General features: G+C 39.7%; 1 protein-coding gene across 1 annotated transcript in view; it reads left to right on the top strand.

Moving 5' to 3' along the window:
• LRP2 (LDL receptor related protein 2) overlaps window positions 1-13299 on the top strand; it is a 195031-nt gene that overhangs the window by 126538 nt on the left and 55194 nt on the right. The window contains exons 43-48 of the mRNA XM_045187457.2: window positions 423-626; window positions 1525-1767; window positions 4743-4868; window positions 6242-6361; window positions 9014-9145; window positions 10523-10724. Coding sequence (XP_045043392.2) covers window positions 423-626; window positions 1525-1767; window positions 4743-4868; window positions 6242-6361; window positions 9014-9145; window positions 10523-10724 — 1027 coding nt within the window. The remainder of the gene's footprint in view (window positions 1-422; window positions 627-1524; window positions 1768-4742; window positions 4869-6241; window positions 6362-9013; window positions 9146-10522; window positions 10725-13299) is intronic.

The following is a 13299-nucleotide window of genomic DNA, read 5'->3' as shown; positions in this document are numbered from 1 at the left end:
GGGGATTTGAGATTTAATTCTTCCACTTAGGAGGTATTATCTATAGTTGGAAATATTTATGATGATATGATGTGATATGTGCTTCTAGGGTTTTATTGAGAACAACAGATTCATAGGAAGATGTGCCTTTTAATGTAATTGCTTTGCAGATTTTGCTGAGAAGGCAGATCCATTGTAATTGTTTCAGTGTAGATGAGGAGTTGTTGAAAGATTGGGGTGAATTAGCCTCATTTGCTAATTGGTGATAGTTCTTGATGGAAAAATGACTCAGAATATCATTGGAAGGTTGATGGGAGCAGTTTCCACGGCTTGTCTTATAGCACATTTAATATAGAGGCTGTTGCCAAGTGCTATTCTGGGGGAGAAAGTATGACTGTTCGCTACACTGATCTTTGGCTTTTTCTGGGCTTGCCTTTGATCAGGTCCAAATGGCGCCGAGTGCCAGTGCCCGCAGGAGGGCCGCTGGTATCTGGCCAACAACAATAAGCACTGCATTGTGGACAGTGGCGTACGGTGTGTTGGTTCCAATTTCACCTGCCTCAGTGGGCGCTGCATCTCGGAGCAGTGGAAGTGTGACAACAGAAATGACTGTGGTGATAACAGTGATGAGCTGGAAAGTGTTTGTGGTGAGTTGGATTCTTGGAACTTTTGCTAGGCACTAAGGTTGCCTTTATGCAAGTGTTAGGTGCAGAATCCTGCTGTGTGGGAATAGATATTCAGTCTGTGCCGAAGCATCCCGTTAGAACTGAAAAGCATTTACTGTGTGAAGCCAGACTGTTTGTGCTAAAGCACATATAAGCTGCTGATATATATGCTGTGGAATAGCTTCATGAGGAAGCCCCTCTGAAGTGGTTAAAAGCAAAAGTGCTGAATTAAAATCCTGGCTATGCCATTTACACAATCTGTATAGCTCTGGGAAAGTTACTTAACCTCTCTGAGCCTCAGACATCTCATCTGTAAAATGGAGCTATTACTAGGATTCTTGTGAAGCGTAAGAAAAACAATATAAAAAAAACACGGGAGAAGGCTTGATGCATGTTAAACATGACTTAACATGGAACTAAGGACTCCACTAGGTGATTGTTATCGTTTTATTAATTTAAGTAGCAGAAAGATCACTAATTCAGTAATTTTACTGAAATCACTTCCAGTATTCAGCTTGCATCTGAATGGAGTAAGTAAAACACAGGAGACTGTCTAGGAAGTTCTGAAGTTCGTTACCTTTTTGTAGTAGACTCTGCAAAGAAACTGTATTCACATGCTTTTCTGTGATTGAGACGATAGAGAAACAGAGTGACTTCACCATTTGCTTAAAATACTTCAATTGCTAAAAAAATGCGTACATCGTATTTTGCTTAATCTAACTAATTTAAAGTGTTATCTCAATTTGCATGCAGTCCATTTTGCAGCCGTTTTTGCCTTGGAAGGTAAACTCTAAGTGTCTATTCCATTTAATTGTATCTTTTGAGAAATTAGGATGATGCTTAAATCAAGAGGTTTCTTCAATGTTTCTTTCCTCCTTAGCGTTTCACACCTGCCGTTCGACAGCCTTCACCTGTGACAATGGGCGATGTGTCCCTTATCGGTATCGCTGTGATCACCAGAATGACTGTGGTGACAACAGTGATGAGGAGGGGTGCCAGTTCAGTGAGTGTAATGCCACCACGGAATTTACTTGCAGTAATAAAAGGTGCATACCTCTTGACTTTGTCTGCAATGGTGTAAACAACTGCCATGATAATGATACTTCGGATGAGAAAAATTGCCGTAAGTTCATCCTAAGTACTTATCGTTGTTTTGGGGTCTGACGTCTTGGATTGTGGGCTTTCTAAAAAACAAAGAACTAAGTATTCATCCAAAACATAAATTTCATTTAATACATTTGACTAACTGGTTTTTAAAAGCAACTCTACTTAACATTTGAATTATTTGCCTAAATTTATGGACCCATAAAACCATTGACTCTTTTAACCTTAAATATTTTATCTTTGGTTTATATATCTGCCAGATTAAAAGTTCGCTTGGCAAAATTCCCAATTGTTTTAAAGCTTTACCAATAGTTACTGACAAAACAATTATTGCATAAATGTGTTGTGGTTAGTGTTGGTTGTGTAAAAAGCTGTATAGTGTGGTGTTAATGAAAACAATTTGTCTTTTTAGTTTTTCTGGTAAATTGCTTTATAGTTTATTGATTTCTCTAAAATGTCTGGGATTTGCACTTTAGCATCTTGTGAAAACAAAAGAGCAGAGTGTAAGTCCAAATGTATTTTCATTTTAGATATATCTACATGCTCTACAACTTTCGTAAATAGAGTTATATAAAATATTTATTTGGATATGCTTTTAAAAATAACTTTTCTTATGGGAAATTTTAAATATGCACCAAAGCAGAAAGAAAGAATAGCATAATGTACCCATCACCCAGTTTCAACATTTATCAATAAATGGCCAATCTGTCTCATCTATCTCCTTCACCCTTTCTCTGAGTGTTTTCAGGTCTGAGGACCAGACATGCATATTATTGATAAAGACATTTTGAAAAACAACTACCATGCCATTATAATGCCTCGCAAAATCTGCAGTACTTAACATATACCAGTACCGAGTCCATATTCAAATGTTGTCACTTATCCAAAATATCTTTTTACAGTTGCTCTATTCAAAATAAGATTCTGACAAGGTCTACGCATTGATATTGATTGTTATAAATCTTTATTGTTTTTTATGCCACAATGGTTCCCACTTAAAAAAAAAAAGCCATTGATTTTTCTTGTGGAATGTCCCACATTCTGGATTTGACTAATTGCATAATTGAGTTACTTAATTTGTTATTTTATCTCTCTTATTTCTTGCTAACTGGAATTCAGACCTAGAGATTTGAATACATTAGGTTCACTTCTTCGGGCAGAATACTACACAGGTGAAACTGAATATTTCCTCTTGCATCTTATCATGAGGCACATAATGCCTGGTTGTTCTGCTTTACGTGATGATAAAATTAATTAATGGATTTAGAAGTCAGCCTGAACCTTCTCTTAGGAGGTTCCCATTGACCGTTTACCCAGTGGTTTAGACATCAGTGGATGGTTGTTCCATAAGCCCATCACGACAAAATAGGCATTTTAAAATTCTCTTATTCCTTCCACACGTATTAGCTGAAGGTGCATGAAGAAGAGACTCCCCTTGTCAACTGTATTGTCACCCTGCCATACAAGTCTGCAGGGTGAATGCTGGGTTGTGTCCTGGTGCATGTCAGCTCCCAGTGAAATGAATCGGTGAGCACCAGGCACCAAGTTTTTTTGTTTTTAGTGTTATATTAAATGCATCGATTTTTACATAATTTATGAGTTTTAATGCTCTGAAGTAATCTATTCTTTTCAGTGTTCAATTTTCCTATCTCAGGCCATCAGGAGCCCTGCTAAGTCAGCTCCTCTGTTATTTTGACGTGGCCTAGTCAGTCCTCCCTAGCTTAGACTTGTACCTTCCTGTCTGAGACCCGGAAGTGACCACTTACACAGGGAGGCTTAGTTCGTTTGTGCTATGTAGAAATGACCATGGCCTTGGAGTAGTACCCTATTCCTATTTGGCTTTCATTGCTTCTGGGCCTTTTCAGTGGACAGAGGTAGGAAGTACTTTTTTTAGGGAAAAAATAAATTTATATCAGTATTTTCCCTTTTAATTTAAGATTATAGGTGTTTTACTTAGATTTTATAATCACATCTCTTCCATCTCTAAGCTAAAAATCTTGATTTCTAATGCATTAGCATAAGGACTTACTTGTTTTATTCTAAAATAATTTCAAAATGCCCACACAAACTGTACCAATAAATCTACTAAGTGTAATTTAAGACTTGAGGTCCTATAGATTCTCAGATTATATCCCTCTAGGAGTATATATAACCCCTGGATTATATCCCTGGATTTTGAAACCAGGTCAAAATCCTGGTTCCAAAGACATTTGAATTTTTTTTCTCTGTATGGTTTGGCTGTCAACTTGATTCACCATTAACTTTATTTGTTAACTATTTCTAAATTTAGGAATTGTTTTTCTTTTTTCCATTTTTATTTTGTTTTTATTTATTCACAGCAATGTACATGGTTTTAAAGTCAAAATTATTTGACAAGGCACAGGAACAGAAGTCTTACATCCTTGTCCTCTCTGTCCTGTCCCCTTCATACTGTATCTATCCGTAGGGGTGACACTTTTCATTATTTTTTTATTGTTGTTGTTAATATAAGCATATCTGTCTCTCTGTCTTTCCACACACACACACACACACACACACACACCATTGTTTTTCTTACACAACAAATAGTCTACTGTTTTGAATTGTGCTTTCTTGCTGTTAATATACCCTAGAGATCAAACCATCATTCCTTATAGAGAGAGAGGGATCTTCTTTATTCCTTTTTATAGCTACATATTACGCCATTATGTGGATATGCCATAGGTTATTTAACCAAGAGTTGGGACTCTTATTGATGGTATTAAATAATTAAAATGATTTAAACTACAAAGTAAGCCTCTCCACCTCCCCATGCAGTTTCAGCTGGAAACACCCCTTTTTACTCTAGAATCTGTGGTGTAACTTAAGTGGCACAGATGGTGCCTCTGTAATAGCTTTGAAAATGACTTCGCTTTGGTGGTTCGAATTCTGCACTAGGTCTGCCAGTGTGGGCTTGCTTGATGGTATATGTGTAGTGGATGTGTTCCAAATGTGTATCTGGTTGTCTTTTTCAAGCTGATCGCACCTGCCAGTCTGGATTCACCAAGTGTCACTCTACAAATATTTGTATTCTTCGTTCTTACTTGTGTGACGGAGACAATGACTGTGGAGACATGAGTGACGAAAACCCCACTTTTTGTGGTAATATAAGCCTGCTTCTCTTTCTGTGGTTCCAGGGATGCATATCTTTAGCTAAAACAAAGATATATGGCCTGGGAGTGTGGGCAAACTTTAATTTGTCATTCTGATTGACACTGTAAGTAGATGCAGTAGGCAATTACTTTAGGATATGACTGGAGGGGCATAAGAAGCCCCTTCTCTCTGTTTCCTGGCTGGAGGCCGGACACCAAATATTTCCTCTAGAGACCTGCTCTGGTGTGTAACCTCCCACAGTTGCAGAGACGATTCTCCCAGAGTTGAAGGCCTTTTGTCTTCAGGAACTCCAGGCAAAACTGACACATTAAATCCTTACACTTACTCTTAATATGATTATAGCAACCATTAGTAACCGAAAAAATGTTCTAATTTTAAGTATGTTTACATTTCAGAAACTGTCATTTCATATTTAGCAATTTGGTTCAATCAAACAATATCTTATATTTGTAGTTCAAATTAAAAGGCCTTCCTTAAGCTTGATAACTTTGAGACTATTAGTGTAAATAGATACATGATATAAGAGTTTATATTTGTCACCAGGCCAGAGTACAGTTCAAGAGCAAGAGTCAGTTGTAGTAACAGCAACAAGAAGAAGCAGAATTCAGATGCGGCCATCAGCGAGGGACATACAGACTGGAGCTACTGCTGACAGTTTAGGAACTTCTGCTTCCTTAGCAGTGTTTTTTCCCCGGCAAATCATCAGATATCATGGGCCAAAGCTAGGAAGTCTTATAGACCAGAAGAGTGGTAAGGCTTGATTCTGCCTTGTAACCACATGCAATTTAGAAAATACATTTGACCAGAGCTACCTAAGGTTACTCGAGAAAAGAACCAGTATTTAAACATAGGCAGAATCATTTTACTCAAATGAAGGCCACATATAATAAGGCTGAATAAGAGCAGAACTTCGCTAACCCTCTGGAATCATGGTCTAACATGATTAAAGGTTGTGTGGGGGGTGGGCTCAGATACGGTCATACTGCTGTTTTTGCCTTTAATCATTATTTCAATAGAATTTATTTAATTTTATGTTATAACACAGAAGCAAGTCTTCTATGTATCAAAAGAACAGCTCTTTGGTATTTCTAACAAATACAATTTATTTTGGAATTTATGGAATCTAGGAAAAAATATCTCAGAAAATTGGGGCAGTATTGTTTGTCTTCTCTCTCTCTCATATTCCTTCCTCCTCGTGGAAGGGGAATATACAAAATTCCATTTTTCCAAAAGACTAGGCCTTGCTCTTCCTTTGTTGGCAACTATTTATTCAGTTCAGAGATAAAGGCAGATTGTGAAGACTGATGGGAACAAGCGGGCGTTTCGCACATGGGTTTTATCTTCTTTCCCTCCTCCAACAGCCGTTCACACGTGCAGCAGCAATGAGTTCCACTGCACCTCTGGACCCTGTATTCCTAGCCACTGGTACTGTGATCAAGAAAGAGATTGTCTCGATGGCTCTGATGAACCTGCTACTTGTGGTAAGAGAGTGAGCAAGCATGGAAGGCATTACAGTGCAGCTAGAGAAACTCTCCCAGCTCCTCCAGACACAGAGGGCAGGCGTGGCTGCTGAAAGTTCGCACTCCCTGCTGCTGCTCTCAGCTGCGGCGCTGAAACCACTCAGCAGACAATCGTTAAGAACCTGTTAGTGCAGGGCAGGGGGTGGGTTGCCATCAGGGTTTGGATGTTGCTGTTTGATGCTGATGAAATGAGATTATTTTGGTGATGCACCTAATATGGTGCCTGGCTTGTAGAACTCGATTAGTTTTGATTGACTTTGAATTGGCTGAGTTCTGACCATAAGACTGAGGGAGGATACAAAAGTCATTAGAACCATCATGTAGAGGAGCCAAGGACATATTGTGGCACAAGTGCCCTTCCTCTTCTGCCAGTTTGCCAGCTTTTGGTCAGGTCTCATGCTGTCTGAGCTGTCCAAGAAGTTCTGGGGACAATTCTGTATTCCTGGAAATATTTGTGCTTGTTTGTGTATTTGGAGGCTGCTATTTACATTTGCAAATTCTGATCTATATCCATGAACATTTTTAAACATAATTATAAAAATAGAGATAAAATCTTTTACATTGATTTTGACATTTTATCTATCAAATCATATTGCTGTATAGTAATCAGCAAACTGTGGCAACAGGCCAACTTCCTGTCTTTATAAAAAAGTTTTATTGTTGTAGAATGTGGTCACACATTCAATTATTTTGTCTATAATAGCTTAGGTGCTACAATGGCAGTGTCAAGTGGGTGGGACAAAGAACATGTGACCTATAAGCCTGAAATATTTACTAGGTGATTAAGAGAGAGTTTGCTGACCTTTGTTACAGTGTCTTTATCCTCCTTTTTAATAGCCCTATGATATTCCACTGATTATCATTGAGTTGATTGCCTCTATTTTAAGCATTTAGATTGCTTATATTTTTCCTTTATTATAAATACCACTGTAGCAATGCCATCATATATAAACCTTTTATTTTGTGGATGTTGTCTTAGGACCATTTGCATAGTTTGAATTCAGAGGATTTTCTATTCCTCTTTTCTCTCAGGTTTAAATTCAGTGACTAGTAGTTGGAGAGTAATTATGTGAAGCCTTTGCCAATTTTTTTTTTCCCCTCAACACTGAAAGTTCTGTAGAAAACAAAGGGCACATAGTGTTTTGAGGACCCATAGATGAAGTTAATATGAATAGAATAGTACTATAAATTGGTTTAAATATATGAACTCTTGGTTAAAATATGTGAAGAATAAGTAGTTTCCATATCTATGGGAACCAAAGTCACAGTAATAGTTATATGAAGGTTAAACACAAAATCTATATATCAATACATTCTTACAATAGGCAGTGATATTATTTTAAGTATGTAAGATATATACAAAAGAGTAAAATTCCCATTTCTTCACTCTTCTTTAATACTCCCACTCCCCAGAGATAATCACAGTTAAGGGTGAGTGTCTTCTTACATTTATCTATACGTCCTGATAGGTAGGTTTTAAAACACAAATGAGATCTTACTATATATATATTTTCTGCCCTTTGCACCATTTTTTCTTTTTAGCTGAACAACATCTTGTCACATGTTAGCAAACACAGATCCCTCTCATTTCATTGCACTGCTGAATATTACTCTACAGTAGGGATGTTCCCTGTGTTTTTATCCCTTTCCTAACTGATGGACATTTAGGTAATTTCTGTTTTTCTCATTTTGAAACATAATGCTGGAATGAACATTGTGGCAGAGGAAGACATTTTTGTCTATTTTTACAGGTTCTTTTGGCTGAGGTAGTAATCACATCTCCATGACACAGATTATTAACAGACAAGAGCCAGATTTAATTATATACATACACACGGGCATCCGTATACGTGAACGAGTCAGTACTCCACGCATGAGAGGTTCAGGGACAGAAAGCCACAATGAGGTGTGTAAGGCATGCTGAGCTAAGGATGAGAGCTGAGTTTTCTTGGGGCTTGAGAGGGGAGGGAGGTCACTTGCAGGATGCTGAGAAGAGCAGATATTCAGTAATTAGAAGTTTTACTCTGCCTCACAGATAGGTCACAAAGTGTTATTTCCGGTGAATACTCTCATTATAGGCAAGACCCCCCTGCCCAATTTCAATTGTTTAAGGGAGAGGAAGAAGTTTCTCTTGAGCCCAGAGGGTCTCATTTGCCTTCAGCTCACAATAACCCACATGTCAAAGAAGCACATCTTACAGAGGCCTGTTTGGAACTTCTTCAGCATCCTTTCAGAAACCTCTTCGTGCGTACAATGTGGCAAGATTTTTGTGGGCTAGATCTCTAGAAGTGGTATTGCTGTTTCAAAAAATATGTCTCTTCCAAAGGCCGTATCTACCTGCACTTCTTTTTACTGGCTTATTAAAGATCCAGTTTCTTCTTACTGTTATCCTTGTGCTGTATTTTTGATAGATAAAATTAGATTTTCTTTTGCCTTAGGCTCATTTTGTGGAGCCCCTGGTTTATGGGTCCCTGGTTAGTAGGAACATACCGGGATGTGATTAGGGGATTTGTATCATTGTTCTAGACAACCCATGCTAGAGAAGGCTTCTCCCATGATTTTTGGACTACGAACATTCTTTGCAACACGAGTACTTTTTATTTTTGTTTTCAGTGTACAGAGAGTCAACATGCCTAAGTGATGAGTTCAAGTGTGACACCGGGAGGTGCATCCAAGCAGACTGGATCTGTGATGGTGACAACGACTGCGGGGACATGAGTGATGAGGATGAAAGACACCACTGTGGTAAGTGGAAGCAGTTCACTCCTCTGCCGAGTCACGTTCCAGGGAAAGTCACTAGAGTCATGTCTCTGTCTTTGGAGAGTATGATCATCAGGCAGATTCCTCTTTGGGCGAATGCACTCTGATAGAACGTTATCTTCATGTTTCCACTCTGGAATTGTTTGCTATCATGTACTTAAGTACCTTTAAGTGATAGAAACTGATTTTAAATTTTGTTTTTTTTCCTCTTCCATTTAGCCGAGAGAAATAATGTCCCACATTGCCAGAACAGATAAAGAGCCCTCAGTTGGCCATACTTAACATTAATAGCAGCTTTAACAGTGTAGCAATTAATTATGCCTCTAGTTTCATCTATTACCTTAGAGCTGTTGTTTGGAGAAGGGTTACCGAACAGACTAAGGAACGCCATTTTCCATCACCAACAGAGCATTGCCAGCTCTTAGCTAAAGTGTCTCAGAGAAGTTGTCTTTCCATGGCAGAACCATGCAAACAGTGGCTCTCGCTGTTGGCATTTGATCGTAACCTCCTGTGGCAGTGACTTTGGTGGTCCAAAGCTCCACATCTACTCCATCCCCTGAAACGGTGTTTGGCAGCTGCATGAACAGGGGCTCCAACATGTACTTTTCTCCCACCACTCTTGACTAGGACCCCCTTTCCCTTGTCTCCTACTCACCCACCATGAGATTAAGTGAAACAGCTTTTCTTTTGTTCTGGGGAATTAATGCTTATACAGTTATATCTCATCTCTTTCCTAACAGTGTCATGGGTTCTGATAACCCTTGTTGGGATGTGTTCCTCTTATATGCCTTATTTGTACTTAGGATGGTAGCTAGAGTGTAGTTTAAAAAAGTACTAAATTTCGGGGAAAACAGACCTAGGTTTGAAGCCCTAGCTCTTTAAAAAGTTCTGTGACTGTGAGCCATCTAGTTAACCATTTTGAGTTTCAATTTCTCCTCTGCAGAATTCACATACAAGTACTTATCTCACATGTGTCTGTGTGGTTACACTTTGTAAGCTAAAAAATGTTACCAAATGTGAGGCACTTTTTGGTATCCAATTAACAAAATTGGGAGTATTTTTTCTGAAGCCCTAAGGGAAAAATAGGATCTTATTTTTATGGAAAACAAAATGAGGTTTTTACTGTTTATTTCTTCTGAAAAAAAAAAAATCCAAGGTCTAAAGCAATTACAATGGAATTTTTGGAGGTATTTTTATTATGACCTATCATTACCATAATCGACTCTTTAAACCTGTTTTCTCATTTCCTCTCCCCTCTTAGACTCTTAAGTAACATAGAGCAAGAGAAAGAATGGGTGAGAAGGAATCTGACTGCTAGAATGCGCTTCGTGTGGTTTCTGACTCTCGCGTGCTTCGTTTCAGAGAAGCACAACTGCTCGAGTTCCGAGTTTCTGTGTGTGAACAACATGCCCCCGTCCCGGAGGTGCATCCCCCAGTCCTGGGTCTGTGACGGAGACATGGACTGTGCTGATGGCTACGATGAGCGACAGAACTGCACCCGGGGATCTTGCTCGGAAAATGATTTCACCTGTAGTAATGGACAGTGTGTCCCGGACTCCTACAGGTGAATGGGGATTAAAATCCTCCCCCGTAAACCTCCACCATCCATCAGGGCAGAGCTGACTTATCCATTGGGTGTGGTGGCATCAGTGCCTTTGGCTCAGGGTCCTTTTAGAGAGCTATGACATGTTTAGATTTTTAAAAAATCACAAGGAAAAAAAGAAATTTTAAGTCAAAGAAAGTATTTTAATAGGTAATATTAATGTGTGTATCTGCCTTTATATCAATGTTGTTATTAAATATACTTCAAATGTTTTTGTGAAGGAAAGGGCTCGTGAAGATGACAGTGCTTGGGGCTCTTGCGAGACTTGCTGTGACCTCGCGCGGAGGCCCAGGGAGATGAATGAAGTGGGCGTGGTATAAGCACATTTTTTTCTTGAAGCAGGTGACCTTCTTGGTTTTTGATTTGGAGTAGAGGCTTGGGGATAAGAAATGCTTCACTTTCGTCTCTGTGCTATGAGAAAAATGACAGTGTAAGAATGATGCTAACTGCAGCTTGGCACTAAGGCTCAGAGTCAGTGAGATAACAGGAGAGGCAGGGAAGGTGAAGGGGGGGGAGGGGGGGGAGGGGGGGGGCGGCTCCGGCATCCATCCAGCATCACGTAGGAGAGGCAGGAGGGCCAGACCTCCTGTGCTCTTTTGTTTGAAAGAAGTTGGAAATCTGGATTTTCATAGGAAGTATTTTGATTTTTCAATTCTGGAAACAAATTTTAAACTTCTAACACTGTGTCAGTCAAACAGATTGAGCTCACAGTCTGCCAGTCTTAGGGACCTCTCCTGTAATATTTGGTGTTTGATTTCTCACAGTTTTATTCAAAATGGGCCATTCTAAAAGTTTCTATTTTTTTAGTGCCCCACTAAAATCTCTCACTATCCTCTCTTAGCAACTTTTTGCATATAGAGGAAAATAAAGAAGAAAAATGATGTGTAGGCTTCAATCCTGAGGGACTAGGAGAATAACAGTGAGAGCCTTAACGGAAGTAGGGGAGTCCAGAAGGGACTTCGCTCAAGGTGGGAGGTGAGTTTGATGCCGTAGTACTTCCCCAGGTGAAAATATGTATTAGGCACTCGGATACATGGAACTGGAGCCAAAAAGAGATACTGCATGTGCCAAGGTCATACATGCATAGTGAGGTAACAAGGACATTGGCTTACATTCTGCCAGCGGTGGAGAAGAAAAATATCTACGAAGCTGGCACAAGATCAGAGCAGCAGGGCTTCTGGGGCCATGGGCAGCAGCCCCTGCGCAGGCCCCGTGGCACTGCTGGGATAGAGCAGGGGGCAGGCCGTGTGCTCTTGGCGGTGGTCCCGAGGAAGCTGGATAAGGTTATCTTCTGTGAAGGATGTGGAAGGAGCAGGGACTTGATGTTATGACTACAAATGGTAGAGATTAAAGAGGGAGATAAATGTCATCTAGAAAATGTGCTCCTGTGGGAAGACTCCTCCCCCAACGAAGCCCACAGCGACACTGCTGAGAGGTGGCACTTTGAATGCCGACAAGGTGCACACATTGAAGACACAAGGTACACACAAGGTGCACAAATGTGCCCCTCCCTTTTTTTTTAGTGAACTTGCATTTAAATGTGGTTAGTCTACATTTAACTGCTATGGATGTGGTCTGTAGATTTTTAGTCTTTGTAAAGGAAGGGAATAAATCTTTACATTTTCTCCTTACTTGCTCAAGAGTTCTGTTGTACTGATGTTTGGTTTTCCTGAACCCAGTAAATATTTAGTATCCTTGGTCTTGGATATATTCTGACCACCTAGGCATAGGAGCTAGGGAGTAGAATTATTACATCGGGTCTGAAATTTGATCTAGGTCATTTCACTCCCTTTCTGAGCTCTCTGAGCTCTGCCTTCTTTATTACTATGACCTGGCAGCCGACTTACCTGCCCCACCAGACTTCTATTGATTTCATTCATCTTTTCTTCCTTTTTTCCTCTCTCCCTCTCTTTTTTTCCCCTGCTGAGCTTTCTGAATTGCTTTTGACAAGGACCGAGAAGAGAAAAAGGACCATTTGTCTGGGAACCTGAGATATAGGGTCTAAAACACTCCAAATTCTGTGCCTTAAGTGCCAGCAGCCTCCACTAAGGCACGCTGCGAATGTGTGCCCTCTCGCTTGCTTGGCGGAGTGTGCACCTCCGTGTTTGGTAGAGTGGTACAAAGGATCATATTTCCTACTGACTTTTTTCCTCTTGGCTCATTCCTGATGCTGCTGGAGAACCTGGATAAGACTGAGTTGTGAGCAGCTCTCTGGAATACTGGCATGCAATTGTGTCTAAAAACATGGTGATTTGCTTACCTAAATGACTTATTTTTTCCCTTCTGGGTTGCATTTAAACAAGCGTAAAGAAAACATTGGCATCTTAAATCATTTGGAAGTGAGTGAAATAGCTCCCAGGACACCAAATGGAGTTGAGCTAACTTGCATTGATCACAGCTTTCTTTACAGTTACACGCACACATTTGGGTATAAATCACATTGACAGTGTCCTAGGTTTATGGATGGTAATGCTGATTAGAAGACCTGACCATAGATGAGTTGTAAAATTGACTGCATTTGGCTTTGATGCCTTAA

This window comes from Desmodus rotundus, chromosome 2, assembly GCF_022682495.2.
Source record: "Desmodus rotundus isolate HL8 chromosome 2, HLdesRot8A.1, whole genome shotgun sequence".
NCBI classification, from domain to species: domain Eukaryota; kingdom Metazoa; phylum Chordata; class Mammalia; order Chiroptera; family Phyllostomidae; genus Desmodus; species Desmodus rotundus.
Note: the sequence above shows the minus strand (reverse complement) of the source record. Positions and strands in the feature narration are given on the sequence as shown.